Source organism: Cyclopterus lumpus, chromosome 14 (genome assembly GCF_009769545.1).
Source record: "Cyclopterus lumpus isolate fCycLum1 chromosome 14, fCycLum1.pri, whole genome shotgun sequence".
NCBI classification, from domain to species: domain Eukaryota; kingdom Metazoa; phylum Chordata; class Actinopteri; order Perciformes; family Cyclopteridae; genus Cyclopterus; species Cyclopterus lumpus.
Window position 1 is genome coordinate 8179273 of NC_046979.1, and position 20025 is coordinate 8199297.

Consider the following 20025-nt stretch of genomic DNA (forward strand, 5'->3'; position numbering starts at 1 on the left):
CAATGCGTTTTAAATCTTGTTCAATACCAGGGACACATTTTTTGCTCCATGTGAATATTTGAAATGTTCAATATGCTGATCTCTGGAAAATGGATGGCAACACTTTTAAAGATTATCCTTAACCACTACATATAGATTAGATTTTGCCAAACGGTTGATTTTTCAGCTGTACTTTACCAGAATTCTGAATTTGCCTCACAATGCAGTTATTATCACTGCTAACAGCCATTGATGATTTTGTAAAAGGTGTGGAGGTAATGTGTGCAAAGGTTGAGGCTTTCCCCCGTAAATGTACATGTGTTGTGGTTTACCTTGCGGAAGTGTTCCTTGAGGCATTCTTTGCAGAGTCCTGTTCTCCATCACTGTCCTCACTGCTGCTGAGCTTCAGGTCATCTTCCAGTACACTGAGATGGAGGAATGACACTAAATTAAATATGTGTGTTTCATTACAGCGTTATAATGTAAATGGCGGCTCTGTCTACATAACTTGAGTGAGGTCATCTATGCATGGCTGGTTACTTAATATTTCTTACCTTGTCATAACTCTTTGTTGTCTAAATAATAATAATTGGAAGACTATAAACATGGGCTTACAATTAGAAAAGGAGGAAAAGATTGAGTACTTACGTGGGCTGGTCATCGCAAGCTTTGGACTGGTGGCTGCTCGAGCTCTTGGACGAACTACCTCGCTCTAAAAAACAAACAAAACTCATGAGCAATAAGCATATCATAAAACACACACACACACACACACACACACACACACACACACACACACACACACACACACACACACACACACACACACACACACACACACACACACACACACACACACACACACACACACACACACACACACACACACACACACACACACACACACACACACACACACACACACACACACACACACACACACACACACACACACACACACACACACACACACACACACACACACACACACACACACACACACACACACACACACACACACACACACACACACACACACACACACACACACACACACACACACACACACACACACACACACACACACACACACACACACACACACACACACACACACACACACACACACACACACACACACACACACACAGAGTTTGAATCAGAACTGAGTGTGGTACTCACTGTGCCCGCTTGGAAAAGGGTGAGAGTCCTGAAAAAAAAAAAAAAGATATTCTAAATTATTTTCAGAAACCCAAAAGATTTGCCCGTTTTTACAATCAATGACCCAAAAAAAAAAATCCATTTTAAATTAAACTCCTTGAGTTTATTATGTGTATTAGCACTTTGACACTTAAAACAACTTTCATTTAGTTTCGGTTAGTTAGTTTCACTATCAGATATTAACCGACCAATTATCAATCCACAGCAAGTGCCAGCACTTTATAGTTCAAATTAGACGGTTTTTCTGGTTTGGTTGCATTTGCTGTGTACGGTCTGTTTGCACCGAACAAGATGCATCACAACATACGGCACATCATTTGAGTCAAACAGTAAACAGAGGGACCGGTGCAATGCCGACCTTGGTGGGGAATGGAAACTTGGAGGGCTCCGTTTTGCAGGGGGTGTGGATGGCTGTCAGCGGAGGGGGCCAAGACTGAGTCATTTCCTGAAAGAAAGAAAGAAAGAAAGAAAGAATAAACACACACACACGGGGAAAAATGTGAAAATTAGTGGCGAGGTGAGAGTAATGCGAAGTGCTCTTTCACTGACTTGAGCAATAGGTTTGTTTTTGTTCCTCCGAACACTTCTGATGAACCGTTTTAACGAAATACAATTACCTTCAGAATCTCATCGACACAGTTGGCGTCACCAGATCCCTGAAGACAGAAACATCTTGTTTAACAGGTTTTCATAATCAACATGACGGTCAGTGCTGCAGGTAGGAGGATGAGTCATTCTTAAGGCATTTTATTAGACCTACGAATTCATTCACACCAAGTGTGACATGTTGCGAGATGTAATCTCTTCCACTTATTACATTATTATGAATATATGCTCCAAACATTAACACCGCTCTGGCATTCTTAGCCTTATATATGACTGCTACTATAGAGTTCTCCCTTAAGTGCCAATTATTAACATATCTTTTATGGAAAGCCCGTAGACAAGCCTTACCTCTACGGGCTGTGAGGGGATCTTGAGTTTGGAAAGTGAGGCCTTGCTGTTGGACTTCATCTCTCCCATGGTGCTGCTGTGCGACTGTCCACTGTAGCTTTCTGCTTGTGAGCTCTTGGGTTCTGCTGTTTCCTGGCCGTCCATAGGCCGCACATACGCTGTGGGCTTCTGCAGCATGGAGCCGGGCTTGGACATGAGAGAGGGGGGAAAGGCCTGACTCGAGTGCTGTCCAGTGGGGAAGGAGGTGTGAACCCGTGAGGGAGAGTCCCAGTTGGGCTCTCTGTCTCGTGGGGACTTGGAGCGGTAGCGCTCCTTGCTGTGATGCTGCTCGGCAGACAAGGAGCTCCGCAAGTGGCTGTTGCTGCTGGAGGAACTCAGCGAGCCCTTAGCCGGACTCGATGTGTGCGACTTTGAGTGCTCAGACCCCCCGCTGTGTTTACTCGACTTCTTTTCCCGCACCTCCCCTCCGTGTCTTTGGCTACTGCTGCTGCTGCCGCTACTGCCGCTGCTCCTCTGGCTACCGTGCCCGCCCTGGAGTCCTGAGCGTTTCTGGGACTGGGACGAAGATCCACCTGCTGCGGGGCCAACAGGAGTCCACTTGCTGCTCTGGCTGCTGGCACCGCTACCGACGCCGCGCTGGTCCCCGCCAAACAAAGGTGGGCCCGATTTCTCCTCGGAGGAAGACGAGCTGTTAGATGGTTTACCGCCAAGCTTAGGAAGTGTGTCACCAATCGGCTCTTTCATCTCGTCGTAATTGCCCAGCATGCTCTGAATACGGCTTGACAGTTTATCTTCCTTGCTGGACTGAAGAGAGAAGCAGAGAAAGGGGGAGGGAGAGGTAGGGAAGAGGACAGTGTGATGAAGGGAGAAAATAAATAAAAAATAGAAAAAGACAGCCATAGAGAAAGAAGAGACAGAAGATTGGTTGAGAGGAAAATAAGCGAGAGAGAAACGAACAGAGGGAAAGCAGAGAGGAGAGAAGAGGGGCAGAGAAAACAGTCATTATGGGCACAAGTTCAACACTTGGGTTAATTGCTTTGCTTTCTATCAAAATGGAGAGAAAATGTATTACTCAAACAAAGAAAAACTTAAAAATCACAAATATGCAAAATGAGCATAATTCAAATGCTGATTTACATCTGACGAAAAATAACCTAATTATATCCTGAACCATGTGTCATCAGTTTTACATTTAAAATAATTGACTTAGAACATATTCGATTGAACATAGAGATCCGTCAATCATTCAGTTAGCTCATTCAAAATGGGGCCCCCCCCGATCAGTCCACACCCATCTGTTAACACAGATAAGTCCACCCATAATTCCACCACAAAAGGTTAATCAATCACTTGAAAGCCACAGGTTCCAGCCGACCTGCTAGCAATCAGTCCGTGACAGTCTGTGCAAAATATCCAGTTTCATATGAAGCGTTTGGACCTATATTATGTTTGACAGATTCACACACACACACAGGGTGAGGAAACACAAGCCGTTATCTGTTGCAGGAAATGTTAACTAGCTTGGCCATAACATGCACAACCACTACCTCCTGCTAGCACGGCCCGGCTCACACGTTTGCAGTTGGTGAAGTGGAGCGTCACGAACATAAATGGTGCGTTTTATGATGATTGTATTAAACATCCACATCCAGTGGAACAGAAACACTGCAGCTTTTTGTGAATAAAGTACTCAATACAAGTTCTTCAAAGTAATACTCTGGCTTATCACACATATGTTGGTGTAAAAATAAATGATAAACACCTGAATCATTACAGTCGGTTCATTGTTCTGAAAATATTGTCTAAACAGAACACCTACATATTGCATTATACAGCCTTGTCCGTCTGCAGAAACGCTCTCACAAACCTTTTTAGGAACTTTACTTCCATGTTGACCTTTTCGCCTGCAAAAACGACAAACTACGGCATTAGTTTTTAATCCGTTACCCGTCCTATTTGCCAAATCTTTGTGGTTAAAATGCCGTGAAAAAGGCAAACATGAATGTGATTATTGGATTTGTTATGTCCTTTTCTTAGTTTCTAGGGTTAGTTAGATCTCGGCACAATTAAAAAGGACAACTTTTAAATCAAGTTAAAACGACGATATGCATTTATATACAGTGAGTGTACTGTATCAAATATACCAATATCAATATTTAACAGATAATTGTGTGCTCATCACTCTGTGCAGCCGAGATAAAAGTGTGTGAGCTCAGCACCATAAAAATGTTACTGCTTTGCTGGTCTACATCTGGGAGGCCCCAGCTGCAGCTGCGTGCACACATGGCCTTTAATGCTGAACACAGTAAACTTCCACTTAGTGGAGCATGACCGAGAGAAGGGGTATGTGTGTGTGTGTGTGTGTGTGTGTGTGTGTGTGTGTGTGTGTGTGTGTGTGTGTGTGGTGTGTGTGTGTGTGGTGGGTGGTGGGGGGAGACTGAAACTTACATAAGACATGAGCCAGAGACAAAACAAAGTGTAATAAAGCCAGTGACTTAAACAGTTGGTTTTCTCTGCATTTCTTTGCACTATTGTTTCTGAAGACAGAAAAACAAACATGCACAGTAACAATATTTGCTGCAACTGCTTTTTCGTCTCTTGTGCAAAAAGGTCAAGGACTTTTCCTTTCTTCAAAGTCAGCTTTTTATCTTTCAATTTGTTGTGGTCCAAAACACAGAGGTCCACACTCATCTCTCACCTCTGGTCCCCTTTCTATTCCCAACCTGTCAGGACACATTCCTCTCTGCCTTTGATGGCAAACTCTAGCTCAGGAGAGTCGCCACTTACCTCCACTCAAATCTAGTTAGTGGCAAAGATTAGACCAGTTCAGAGAACTCAAATCCACTTTACAATTATACTGGGCGACCAGGAGCAGGGAGCTGGCTGGCCTACATCTATATGTATCTGTGAGCACAGACGGAAGACATGGGGGGGGGGGGGGGGGGGGGGGGGGGGGGGGGGGGGTCAGCTGCACTACAAAAACAGCTAACCTGAGACAGGTGTTAATAATTCAACCGACTCTTTTGTATCTTGTGCCGAGTTAGTCAATAGCTTAAAATCTGACAGCCAACCATTTTTTAATTCAAGCCAAAAGTTTGGAAAAGCATTTTAATACCCATGATTAACATAACCACATACTAGAATGCAAACAGATCAGCCAATTACAGCTTGGAATTTGTGCTGAAATCATCTCAATTAAAAGAAGGACCGTCATTGACAACAGAGCTTGCTCACATATGAAGTGCACAAGTATGTATCATTTTATGAGTTTGCCCTAGTTAGCTTTTCATCATAAACTGCAGGACCCCGAAGGTCATTGTGAAAAAGAGACAAAAGAAAAACAAAAACGTTTTTTTTCCATTATTAAAAAGGCAGCCTGTGTTCAAGTCTTCAACAAACAGCCTTTTCTTGAAAACAACTTGAGTTAAAAACTAAAATCAACCTTTTCTTTCCAGACTGAAGCAATGAAGTCAAACAAATGTTACATAAAGCGTGCACACACGCATGTGTACAACGACACCAAAAGAACGAAGGCTTTCACCTTTGCCATCGAAGCCTAAAACTAAACATTCCTCTCAGCAGTTTGGCTAAGCAGGCAAAAATATTTTTAAAAAAGGTGTAGGTGATGACAACACTGTATCAACATGAATGTTCCTGTAAGTTTGTGCAGTTCTCACTTCCTGTCGCTGTTACAAAACTCCTCTAAACTGACAAATCAATTTCATGTCAAAACTGAAGGGAGAGGTAAACAAACTTACCACTTTGTAGGGTTCAGGGAAGAGAGGTGAATTTGCTGGAAAGGCCTCTCCTCCTCCCTGCTGGATTTCTTGATTTCGCCTTTCTCTTTCTTTCATTCGGAGCACATTCCGGTCCTCACGGTTCATGTTGCTAATAACGCAAACAGAACAACAACAAGTCAACATAAGAACACGCCGAGGAGGGACTGTAAACAGACTCCTTATCTTGTGGTTTTTACAAGGACGGCTGTAAGCAACGCAGAAGCGTGAAAGAAACACCTGGCGAGTCTCTCAGAGTTTCCCTAAAAGTTGCTCTTAAAACAGTGAGGTAACATAACTAAAACAACATAAGACCTTCAGTTCTCTCTCCTGCTATGATTCCTTGGTTCGGAAATGAACACCAACGAGTTCAAGTTTCCAACTGTTCACCACAAACCATACAGTCAGAGTCAGCCATCAACTACCCTCTACTTTGAGTCAGTTTTTTTTGTAAACCCCAAACAGGACGTTCATTAGTGTTGCCCCACACATCATGAACAGAGGGGAGCACAGAGATGGCCAGTGGAGAAAGTAGTCCCTAATAGGCTTAGGCTGGTCTAGACAATACGCAGAAGTCTACTTCTCCTACAAATAATCTGCTTGTACAGATGGTCAATGTAAATTTGTTCCCCATCTGAAACCGTGAACGCCCCTTTTCAACATAGTCATACATTGACATGTTTGGGAAGTACAATTTGAATGGTTGTTGGCTCACAAAATACTGTATTCAAAAATCGACAGGTGTATGATTTTTGGACTAGACTTAAAGAGTGTCATTCACTTGACATGAAAAGAATATGTAAATATTTTCAAGAATAGCATGGCGGTAAATCCGCTTGCAATTAGGATTAAATAACCTGCTGCTATTAAACTTTATCTTAAAGCCATCACCTCCATACCTGCAGAAGACGCAGCGCTAACCGTCCCACTGAGCATTTTGTGTGTAGTGCAAACGTAAAATTACATCGCCATTTCTGGGAAGAGACCGTGTAAACTTTGGAAACGAATGGATTAACACCAGAGAGAGAGAAAACGACACCAAATGCATAAACATGTAATAAAACCGTGTACACTACCAGGGGATAAAACACAAGGCTGTTAAAGTCAATTTAACAAGTCGTAAAACTTCTACTGGGCATTTGGACCGAACAAGTACGCGTTTTTAAAAAGGAGCAACCGCCACAAACAAGACTTCTGTCTGTAACAGAAAGCAACTACGGAGCTTTTAAAACCAGAAACAAGCTAATTACCAGCCAGGCGTGTCGCCTCTCGGTTTAAGTCCACAGCTTTGGGCTCTTCCAACGACAACAATGATTTTAAAGCGGTTGACAGAGTGTGATTATCCAGAAACCACCCGGACTCCTCCTCAATTATAAACACAGGAGTGTTATCAATCTTTACTAAGTATGGATGAAAAGAAGCAGATGGGGAACCGATTTCAAAACAGGGAAGAAAAAGGAAGTCAAACTAGGCTACTTTTTTCCCTGAGTTCACACATGAAAGCTCTTACACGTAAAAGCTTAAAAATTAAACAGTGGGATATTTACAGACAAAACAACAATAAAAGAACTTTTGAGACGAGGGAACCGGAAGTTTAAATTCTTCTCCGGATTTTAGAAACGGATTCCCGGAGCAATCTATTGCAGACGTAGTCACGGCAACACTTTTTCCACTTTTTTTTACAAATTCAGACTGGCTATCAGTAAGCTTATCAGCCAGTCGAAATTGTAATTTCCCCACCGACGCCTTCACAAAGCCTCTGCCTGTTTTACATCATCAACAACACCCAACTGTGAGTAATCACTCCTCACAAGCCACTTGATACATATATACCTAGGTAGGCTACATTAACCCAAATTTCAGGAGAAGACCAAGGCCACTGAACTGTTTGAGACACACCAGTAGCACCAGTTTTATCAGCAGGTGTGTCAAGAAAAGAAGAAAACATTGTTTTGCCAATCCATCAACCAAACATTCATCAACACCCCACGGGTTTCTCTCTAAATTTCCAGCACAGCTAAGAACTACCTTTAGACTACACAGTCTCAAACTAAACAAAAAACGCCGTCGAAGGTAAATTGCACAACACCAACTGGTCTCCTTGAGCCAACAGAACCGAAGATTTACTCCTGCCACATCCTAGTTTATTCTGCTCGACGTTAAGTTATTTTGCCTACCCAGTTGACAAGTACCAACATCATTTAATCGTCTTTCATGCTATAAATGTAATCTGTGGTTTGCGAAAAGGCCAGTTTTATGACATACGTTTCTACATCTCCACTGATTACAAACAAGCAAACTAAATGGTTATATGCCATGGATGCAATTAGTATGCTGGTACTATATAATATACGTGTGTAAATTAGCCTGCCGACCTCAGTTTTGAGATGTGGCTGAATCTGTGAATGGGCAACTGTTTGAACAGTTAAATGGTCAAAAGCCCCGGTCACAGAATCCTTTGTAAACAGTGCTCCTGTTCAATCTGGCCAAATAATTGAGCCAAACTATTGTTTTTGTATTAGCAGAACAGGGGGTTACACCATGTCACTGTAGCACAGCACTTAATCAGATTGGCGGCTCAATCGTCTGCTTTTGGTTTCAACAATATTGTTCGTATTAAGGCCCCTACCAGCCAGCAGTCCATGTTACGTATGTGCCTTTGCAACATGAGAATAACTTAATTGACATCAGGGAATATTTCTTGTTTAAAATTAAAGGATAAATATATGTTCAATTTCTTGTGTTGTTTTTTTTTTTAAAGATCACTCCAGTCCTCTTTAGGGAGAAAAGAAAGTCAGTGTGCTTTTGGTTTTTAATAAATTCACCAAGTGCCCAAATGGCAACAAAAAAAAAAAGAATGTGAAAAGCTATGGATCACGCATCTGAGCACAATCTGTTTTGTAAGTTGGCCGTAGACCAGCCTAGAAACTCAAACTACGCTATATGGACAAGTAAACCAAAATTAAGTTTAACAATGCAATAACTTCATATGACTGATGAAAAAAAACAGCACCGAACACCATTCTGTAAATATTTACAGATCATAAGTGTCATAAGAACATATTTACAACAACAAAAAGAGTTCTCGTTTTGGAAGAAACTGGTGGCCTTGAGGATAGATAAATATGAAGTAAAACTTTTCTGAATAAGATGTGTGGTGAAGGGGATATCCCCAGTCATATTCATAATGCCCCAGAATCAGTTCATGCTAGATGCCAAACAGCATCGCCAACTTTTAAATCGAGCGTCTACTTTCCCTTCCAGTTAAAAGGGAGCCTGATTTCTATCTGGGGGCATCAACAAAGACTGCTCAGTGTACTATAAGACATGACTCAATGATAGTGGTGTAACGAACCACTGTCGATACGTTAACCACACAGTTCTCCTCTCGCGGTTCGGCACGCATGTGAACCGTGAATTAATTACAGTTTAACATTAACCATAACATTATGAAATTAACTGACTATCGTTATCCGCGAATATTCAGTAAAATATGCGATCAGGACATCGGCATTTATGGTTTTCTATTCCCCGATCTCTGATGTGACATTGTAAACAACCAATCCGTGTTCAAGAACGCTGGTAACCGTGGCAGCACCGCTAATGTACGAAGGTTCGGATGGTTACATAATGATGCGTTTAGGCTCTGTTCAGTGAAAGGAGAATTGAACAACAGTAAATTATAACGTTATCCTGACGAGTTTACATGTAAATAGGTCACACGATTTCTTCCAAATATGAACTCTAAATTGTGGCTTTACGCCTTTCATTGGCGAGTGAATTGAATAAATCCAGTTTATACAAGAGATGCTTTCACAATGACATAAATAGATAGAGATTAATTATGATGCGTTTATAATGGCTATAAACAGATTATAATACCTTAAAACTACTAACTACTTTTATTTCCTTATCATTTGAATTGGGTGTTTTTATGAAGAAAAGAAAGTATAAATTACTTTCAAAGTAAAAAGGATCAAATTTAGAATTGTGTATGGTTTACAATGACCTCAGAGCGGTTTGTGATGGTGGCAAAAAAATTAAATAGTTTGGAGCTTTGTAGACCAGCTAATCAAATCAACAAAAAGGGATCTGTATCTGATAATACGGATCATCAATGAACAACAATTAGTATAGTCTGCAAAATAAAACGTGATCAGGGATCTCTAAAAAAAAAAAGTTATATTTTCTCCTTTTAAGCTGATCCGTGATACGAGCCAAACCGTGTGTTTTATGATCCGTTGCACCACTACTCAATAACAGAAAACAATTCAGCTGCCATCTAACCTGTGGCCTTCTGGGATAAGGCACTTATCAAATATCAGTCCAGTCTGAGAAATACCCAGGGCAAGCAATTGAATATATATTTTACTTGTTTCAATAGCAAACCTTAAGAGGCACAAGTCATAAATGAGCCTTGGTTTTGGCTCAAGGCCAAGACTTCAGCCAAGGCCCAAACCCTACAGAGTTGATCAGTTGCCAATGTAGTAAGGTTGGTGATTCAGATAGTTACAAAAACTATGACAGGGCTTTACTCAACGAATCCTTCTTACACAAGTTTAAATTGTATTTATTAATATGAAACGGTGGTGGCCATGTGTGTTTATTGTAATTCAACAGTGTGCCAAACTGAAAAGGTCAAAGTCTGAGTGGAAAAGGCAGTTCACTCTGAATCTAAATTAAATCAACCCATCTGTTTCTTTCTCACTCACAGCACAACAGCCAGGCCACAACGTCAACACAATCCAAAAAAGAAAAGAAAAAAAAGGGAAGAACTGATGGCCATCTGAGCACCATGAATAAAAAGGACTGGGATTCTGAGAGGACGCCATTATAGTAAGAACTAAAAACATGTTAGCATGACTTGTACAAAATAGTGAAAATTAAGTTGTGTGCTTTATTCTTTCCAGACACCAAGAGAAATAAGTCAAGCAGCCAACTAGCCATGCATTTCTTACCCTGACTGAGAGGCCATGGCCCCAACCACTGAAACATTGGAAGGAGGAGGGAGGAGGATTCAAAGGATCTCCCAAGGATTCAGAAGTATTCTCGTTACAACTTGTCAGTCTAAATTTCTACGCCAACCTCCTCCAGTGAAAACAACCTGGACCCTTTTTTTCTTTTTAAATGCATCTGTGGGCGTCCAGCTGGAAGAGTGTAACTACAGATTCTTTACTCGACTCGAAGGTACAGTGCATTTCCTTGGAGTGGTGACAAATCTGAGTTGGAGAGGGGAGGGGACTGCTCGTTCGCGGTAGATACCACGTCGGCAAACAGCGGGGGTAGTCGCATGCTAGATGAAACCGAAAGGGAGCTGGAGCTTTTGTTTCTGTATGTGTAGTGTTTTGAGGTTAAGGCATGTGTGGAGAACAAGAGGTGAAAAGATGCTGGGGGTGGGTAAGTGTGTAAATGTTTAGAGAGACTGTGAGACAGAGATGGGATACTAAAGAGAGATCTGGCATGTCTCCCGTCCACAGGAGTGAGACTGTCCTGGCGGGGCCACTTGTGTTAAATGCTAACTGCCATCTTTTAATCACAGTAAATTGAGCATAGGGGTTATGTAAAGGAGGCACTTACAGAAAGCATAGTGATGAGGCGTTTGTAAAGACTGCTGAGACATAGTAATGCATCTCCAACTCTTTAAAAAAAAAAAAAAAAATGGGTCGGACCAATTACACATATTGGAATTAGATCAAAGAAGAGAAGCAGCAAGAATAGAGAGGGGGAAGAAGTCTAACAGCAGTTTGATACACATTCAAACTCAAAATGAAGAGCAGTAAAACAAAAAGGAGACGAAATAGGAGGTTTAAGAAGACAGGATTAACACTGAAGAAATAAACAAGCTTGGTCTAGGACAGACTTACAGCTATAAGTATTTACAAAACAGCCTCACACGCCAACTAGGAAGACATTTTACAGGGAGAAAGACATTATTAAGGGAGCAGCGAGGGGGGAACAGAATCTCACCTCTCTCCGAGAATGGAACTATCCACCTCGTCCCATAAAAGGACATGTTATTTTACACCACAGGGCCTCTCCTCCATGTGATGTCACTGCCCTCAGAAAGGCCCAGCCAATAAGGGCCCATCTTTCCGTCAACAACCTCCCTCCCTCCCTCCCCCACTATGCCAGAGCACAGGGCAAAGCACCCTTGCAGCCTGTTAAAGAGACAGTGTGTAGTTTCAGGCATGCAGGTTGTAACAAACAAGAGACATTTTCATCAGCTATACATGATGACATACTGACAAATGTGTTATCACATGCCGCTGGGAATTTTTTTAAACTAGTACACAAACTGGCAACATCATGCCAATTTACTTCCGGTGTCTCTGCAGGTTTCCTGATCTAATCACTTCTAAAGCCTCAGTTTTACTTCCAAACAGATGCATACACAGACATCATAGATGCGTAGAAGTTTTATTTGTACTGTCCTCTTGGGAAGACCTGTCCCACACGTGTGCAGTAGATCGCTGAAAGCTTCTCACGTAATCCTGTCCAGACATATTCACACAGCCACAACAAATTGCCAATACCTGGACGTCCAATTGGTATATTATAGATATCCACTCGGCACATGGACCCAGATTCAGGGACCCTTCAGCCCTTTCAAAAGTTCAGATTTATAATTAAATCTCTTTGAAACTTTGCCTGAAACTAATACATTATATGTTGTGGTTTTTAAAAATCCTGGAAAATTGGGATTCTGTTTTTCAATATCATAAGTTTAGTTATGCTCCTCGTTATGTAAACATATCCACTGATCCTTCCTCTTCTTCCCATCCTGAGATTCCCCCTTGACCAAATTCAACCTCCAAGGAACGTCCGGGCAAATTATGTAATGTTGACTCGAGTAAAAATGGCCAGATGTTTGCCGTTTGGTTTGGGGAAGTAAAAAAAAAAAAAAAAAAGACTTGCCAAAGCCCCTACCACCTTTTTAACCCCTTCTAAAAAAAGCCTATATGTTATATTAATGTTATTCTTTCCTCACCATAAAGTGTTCCTCTTCCTTCTCCTTGCTTTGAATTATGAAATGTAACTTTTATTTATGGGATTAAGGGATTGTGTTGCAATAATGTACTAAAATATCAAAAATTTCCCAAGACATCCTTTTGTTTTCACCGATTCCACGTTAGGGAACAGGCGTAAATTACTTTTTTGGATAATTTTATAACCTTGATGATTATGCAAAATGAGCAAGAGAAAAAAACGATACTGAAAACTCAAACTCCTTTTGAATGCTGAGCTCATCTGTCGACAAGGACGTCAACGGAAACTTGACAATTGCACAGAACTAAGAATGGCATTATGATTAGGTCTCATGTTTTTGGAAATACTTTGGAAGTGATTGTGTATCTTTTGAAGTAAATACTAACTAGTCGAAAACACATTTTTCTGATCTCTTTCCTTCTGTTTTTAAGTTCATACTTGCATAGAGTGCTCAGTTATTTTCAGCACATCAATTATATGTGCCATTTATTTTTGATAAATAGAAGCAGGCTATTACCCTTGGTTGGTTTAATCTATAACAAATATCATGCAGAAAATGAACTGAGCACCTGAAATATGATGTGATACCACTAAACTATGTAATCAAAAAAATCTTGACACCACAAATGGGCCAAATTGTGCATTAACAGCTCCAAAGCAGTCATTTTCGTATGAATTTTGTCAATAATGTTGATAAACCAACCCCCCTCTAAAACTGTCATCTGTCATTAACAGATTGCTGCATTCATTCAAATGGTGTTTACAAAGAGGTTTTTTTTCATGCATCAACAACAAGTTCCCACTAACGTGTACAGATGGGCATTCAGAGCCCCCTCCTGTGGTGCTTTTGAAGCAAACCTGCTGACAGCAGGCATTCCAGAGGGAGTGTCCATTCAAAATGCTGCAAACCTGCAAACCTGCTTCATATAAGCAGCTGTTTTGGGAGCGGTGACATCAAGACCAAAAGCCCGTAGGATCAGAAAACGCCCCCCCCCAAAAAAAAAAAAAAATCAATATTTGGAAACTCAGTGACTTTAAAATCAGCACCCTTACGAAATCACTACTTTCCTTAGGAAGCACCAATGGCCGTATATACAGTAGGTAGCGAGCGCTAAGACATTTCCACACAATAGGGGGTAATTAATTTGCCTTATTTTCTGTCTTCCTTTAATGTTAAAGTATTTAGCTGATGATATTTGAGGAAGACAATGTCGACATTAGGATTAGGTCTTAGTGTGCAGATTTATTTAGTTCCTGCTTCAATAAAAGCCATTCAATATTTCCATGTGGCCTCAGATTAGCTTTAATTAACATATCAAAACAAGACTTAGTCTTGATTGGCATGTTCTCTAAACAACTGCTTTTATCCTTTCATTCAGGCAGGTTTGAAGCATTTGAACTGACTCAATGCCTGGAATGCCTCCACTCAGCAGGCGTGCATTATTTGAAATCGGTGGGAGCTGGTAGCATTTACCAATAACAGCCCTCTGCTGTGGCTGTTCTGCATTTCAAAAATAATTAATAATAGATTAATTCAGGAGTATTTTTATATTTAACATCCAGCAAAGCTCTTAACTCAGGACTATTATTAACAATGAACACAACACTTGGATGATAAGATCCAAATGTGCACAATATGCCTTGAGGTCAGTGAAGCCTTCATGCCAAGATCATAAAATCAAACGGAGAAAAATAAATTGAGCGGCAACCTTCCCAAGCTTTTAGGCCAACACCAAATATTTACTAGCTTAAGTGAAATGTGAGGTTACAGTTTTTTTCCATTCATATTCATTTCCATCACTAAATTGTTCTCGTCTTGCCTCGTGACCCATCAAAACCTTGTGATAATCTGTGGTTAAGTAAATAGCATAGAGAGAAAGTTCATATAGATTTTGAAATTGGGGGGGGGAAAAAACTAAGTAAGAAAATGCTGTCAGTTGCAGTTTTGACAGATAGCACATTGCTCTTGGTACTTTTGTATGCCACATTGTTTGTGAAACATGACACAACCCTCCATTATCTTGGAAACATTTTTAAAAAGAACCTGCGTCATTCAAACTTCAATGTTCAAACCAAGACAGTCAAGAGGCCTTTGCGTTTGTTGCATGACCCTCTTCACCCATATCTGAACTATAGTAAGTAACAATGCATAAACCACTCCTGTGGCTTTGAATCAATGTTAATTGAACAATTCTACAATTGAACAAAACAGTGACTAGTGATGTTGTGATAACTTAAATGAGAATAAATATATGATAAATCACATAAGCATTTGTGCAATCTAGGACATCTCTAATAAAGCTTTTAGGCACAACATAACCATGGCCTTTGTATGCATGTGTTGAATATACTTTGAATTTACTCATCATTGTTCATAAATGTAATATAATGCCAAGAAGCATTTGGCATGTGAAACCCATCTTGCCTTGGTCAAACAGACCAACCTCAACTTTGTTTAATCACATCTTCTTTTAGCCTGAAACCAGAAATGCGTACCTACATGAAACACGCCCCTTAATAGTCCATTACTCGCCCCAAACCTGAATGAATCGTTGTTCGGAAAGCTTAAAGTACTGAGATGAAACATGACTACCAATATTTTGGATCAGCTATAGCTCAGGGGGATGAGTGGTTGTCCTGTAACCACAAGGTACCCGGTTGATCTCCGCTCTCCCCAATAGTTGCATTTCGAAATGTCCGTGAGCAAGACACTGAACCCCCAGTTGCTCCCCGGGCGCTTCACAGCAGCCCACTGCTCCTTAATAACTAAGGATGGGTCAAATGCAGAGAAGAATTTACCCACGGGGATAAATAAGTCTACATTTCTTTCTTTCTTTAAAAATGAAGGCCTCATGCAACAGCACCAGCATGCAGTCATTCCTATTAAATCACATAGTATAACAGGAAAAGTTGCTATCGCAGAGTCATAGAGGTTTCTGTACCGTGTGGTGTGCCATGTATCAGTCCCAATCGGATACCCCAGGGAGCAGTCTGGGCTAAATTTGACACTGTTATATCTGCCCGCCTACAAATAGAAACATGCTAACCTAGAGCTTACTACTCTGAACCTCTAAATAAACCGTCACACCCACCAAAATATGTGTTTTGATACGAGTTGTGGCCAAACATGAATGAAGAGACCAGTTGATGACAAATTTAATTCCATCATTCATAGATCGTGTTTTTCCCCATGCAGGTTCCTGTGGAGAAGATTGGCAATATTGGTTTCTAGTGACTCACCTATTACAAATGATTTACCGTTGTATTAAATAAATCAATACTTGCTGTACTTCTTACTAAACTCTTCTAGATCCAAGTGTGATTTTGACTGTTTATCCATTTGTTATTGCCTGCAAAGCACTTACCCTGCTGTGAAATTATTATTTTTTATTTCCCTTTATTAGAGGTATTACGGTCACACTAGTCTCAGACTGACGCTATAATGTTCTGACCAATATTATAGTACAGTATCTAACAGAACAGATGTTTCCCAGATCTGTAAAATGAAATGTCGTTAATGAGCTTCACCTCCACTGGACTATATAGCTAGCCACAGGAGAGCTTAACTCGCATCCTAGAGAACAAAAGCTGAAGAACAGATGCATGAGGTCAGGACAGTGAGTGGCACATTTTTCTGCTGTGTGAGCAACAGTACTGAGGGATAAAAAAGAGCTGCTGATGTCTGATTAGATTTGGACTTATTAAAACGAGCAGACTCCCGGAAAAGCCTTCAAACAACCTACTTTTCACAAGCTTCTCTTTAAAAAGGAGATAAGATTTGATTATAAACTCACAGACCTTAGCTGAAGACACAATTAGCTCTTACATTTGGTGGGGTTCACGAAAAGAATAGCATCTGTACAATGAATGAACCAGATTATTGCTATGATTTACTTTTGACTTCAAATATGAAATAATCAAAGACATGAAAGGTGATTTAAAAAAAACTGAAGAGGAGCATTGTTCTGAGGGGGAAGCACAACAATCTTGTACAAGTACTTGTTGTTGAGCAGTCTGGAACTAGGTATTGCTCATTTTCCAAATATCCAACAGGGAAAACCACACTGTACGACTAGAGCAATGTACAATAGATGTGTCAAAGCCAAAGAAACATGCACCCACTCCTCTGTCAGGAATGGACAAACAAGTCACCATAACATCTCAATCGAGCATGTGCGCCCTTGCTTGGCGACAGAGGAAACAGTTATACTGAAGCCACAGAGCAAAACCTAAACAGGAAGTGAAGAGGATTTCACAGTGAGCTGCATCACAGGGAGCACAAGATGACAGAAAATAAATCGTTATCCCCCGCTGACCACATTTACTGGTTTACAGGACTGTTTTTTATTCATATTCCCATAATTTAACAGTGCCAATATTGGGAGTAACTTAATTTTTAGGCCGATAAATAAAAAATAAAAAAAGCCTGCTTAAGATTTCCCTAGATACCTCTCGGCTTAGCCTACATAAAAACTACAACATTCAGTCAGTTCAAAGACAAAGACTTCCAATTTATCTCAGTTATCAACATTTTCATTGAAGAAAAAAAAAGGGGGCAGTGACAGATTGATGCGAGCCCTTACTTTGACGTAAACATGATTTATCTGAACAGTCTCCTTTGCTATTCAATATCATGGTAAACATTTTCAAATGTTAATGTAGATTTTGGGTCACCCCGCCATTGAGCGTAACCTGAATCATCTCCCATCGCATCAATATCTGTTTCAACTAACGTTTCTGATATATTGCTATCATATTACACATGTCCTATAAAGTTAAGCACAGGCCTTATGTTTTAAGCTGCTCTTTACACTGTTTTTTTTTTTTTTTGCTGCTCAACACAGAAGTAAGATAGATGCTAAAATAAAACACTCAGACTAACACTTCCACGCAAAAGTACACTTCATGAACAACTGCACCCTTAACTCAAACCACCGAACTAAACCTCGATCCACCACCACCTGACTACAGATGTTGTGCTAGCTCACAGCTACCTGCCATAAATAAGTTCATGACCTGAGAGGCCTCCCCCACCATGATGTGTCAACCAAGATAAACAAGTTGATCGCCATGTCCTCGTCTCCGTTTGCCCAGAACACCCTGCTAAACACACACATGTAGCACTAGTGTTGCCAATTGTTACTTACTTACTGAACTGTGGACTTATGATGCATTTTCTGGCCCTTCCCCCAACTGAGGCACGTAAAATGGCTTCCTAGAAAAGCATATCAGCTGTCCCTTTGCTAGACCAAAAGCTAGACGCATAAGCGATTATGTTGCCTTCACATTCAACAGTCATTTTTGAGTGATTGCGATTTTGACCAAACACGCCGAGGACTGACACCAGGAGCAATCTAGTGTAATAAACGCAGGATCAATGTGCGGAGGCCACAGGACAACAAACCAAAAGTTTTCGCTCGTCACTGTGAGAGAAAAAGCCGACGATTGTTATGGGCCTCGGATTAGTTGAGATTGTCCCGTTTTAGGGGGTGCAGAGAAACCGCAAGCAAGTGAAGTAGCTAGTTGTTGCCCGAATTTGAATTGTCAAGCTTTGAGAGTTCATCTGCCATTTGAGTTCACGAAGCTGAGGAGGGGAACAGTTTTATCAAGCCCGATGAACCAACTGCGTTATGTTGACCGCTTACTCTCAACAAACGGCAGATACAGAGTAATTATCTCCGCGACGATGTAAAAAAAAAACACTAATACTTGACAAAATACGATATGTCAACTCCGGCGTAACAGTAAAACAAACATCAGACATCACGACCCGTTAGGCAACATCACACGAACAAAAACACTATCGCCACAATCTCTTACTTTTCCGAGAGATGGGAAGCCCCCGCACGAATTAAAGTAACATTTAGCGATATCGCCATTTTAACAATCACCGTTTCGTCGTAATTAAAAACTAAAAAAAGTAGCCACAGTGTCTGTCCGTTTAGCAGGAAGCTAACACGCCACCTACGAGACTACCTGCATATTTTCTCTAGCATAACGTTTGGAGGCTAGCGGCTAGCTAGCTAGCTGTGAAACCATTGAATTTTCCTGAGGAAATCTAAATTAACAGTCTCCCAAAATGTCAGATAACCACTGAGTATAGCTAATAACCAAATGCCGTCCTTTGTGATATTCGCCATCCTTACCTCTTGTCTTCTTTTTAGGCCCAAACCATTCTAGCTATTGGAAAGCTCTTTTCTCTTTGTCTTTTCCAGTTACACGCAAAATGGACTCAGCAAAACGCTATAACAGCTAAAATACTAAGACCGAATGGTCGGTGTCCATCTTTTCCTTGAAACGCAGCTGCGCATCGAGTAGAAAACTAAATAAATTCATTTTGCCTGTCGTTCATTGTATTATTCCATAAACATAAGTGACTGATAGGTAAGGCTGCTAAGTTAAGTAGCCAGCAGGTACCACAGACAGGACTGGATGCATGGATGGCAGCAAGCGGTGTTGCCTTCATTCACCGTGGGAAATATCTAGAGCGACCACCTAACCGAGTAAACATGGGCACGGAAGTTATTTTTATTTTAGAGAAATAATGTTTTGAGAACGGCATACAGTCAGCTCTCCGGATTAAATAGTCGCTAATAAGTACAATGTAGTTGATACAAATGTAAAAGAGTCATTATATATTTTGAACTGTGCAGTTTCACTGTAACAGCACAGCCGCTGATATGATAATTCCGATGTTTTGAATGCAACATTTGTGTGACGCACAGGTTGTACACGATTGTGCCACAGACTTGACGGTCAAGACGGAAATTATGAAGAGCGTTTCATTGTTCTCCTTCTATTTTTACATATACAACTGGACTACTAAATTTAGTTGTCAGATGTCTCATTTGGCTAATTAAAAAGTACTGTAAATTAAGTTAGACTCATGTTCATTTTTCTCTCATCCATTAACAGTAACTTTGTGATGCTTATTATGCCATCAACTTCAGTCTTTTGTGTTTTAATGTTCAACAACTCATTTGTAAAGCTCACTGAATAGATTATTCTATGTTGGATACTTATGATCACATTTATTCAATAGCAGAGCAAATAAATAAAATATTCCTTAAAAAGAATTCAGTTGCGTTTGATCAACGACATTTAGAAA

General features: G+C 40.6%; 1 protein-coding gene across 8 annotated transcripts in view; it reads right to left on the bottom strand.

Moving 5' to 3' along the window:
• Positions 1-19356, bottom strand: part of aff4 (AF4/FMR2 family, member 4) — a 30680-nt gene extending 11324 nt beyond the window's left edge. Inside the window, exons 1-8 of one of the 8 annotated variants that reach the window (XM_034551067.1) lie at positions 19064-19356; positions 5913-6042; positions 2155-2958; positions 1818-1856; positions 1559-1645; positions 1162-1189; positions 628-691; positions 312-404 (exon numbers count right to left, since the gene is read on the bottom strand). In XM_034551067.1, coding sequence (XP_034406958.1) covers positions 312-404; positions 628-691; positions 1162-1189; positions 1559-1645; positions 1818-1856; positions 2155-2958; positions 5913-6038 — 1241 coding nt within the window. In that variant the 5' untranslated portion in view covers positions 6039-6042; positions 19064-19356. Of the gene's footprint in view, positions 1-311; positions 405-627; positions 692-1161; positions 1190-1558; positions 1646-1817; positions 1857-2154; positions 2959-4021; positions 4059-5912; positions 6043-10888; positions 11155-19063 lie in introns of those variants that run through there. The other 7 variants (XM_034551066.1, XM_034551065.1, XM_034551072.1 and 4 more) reach the window with 7 other exon arrangements.
• Positions 19357-20025: the final 669 nt, after the last annotated feature.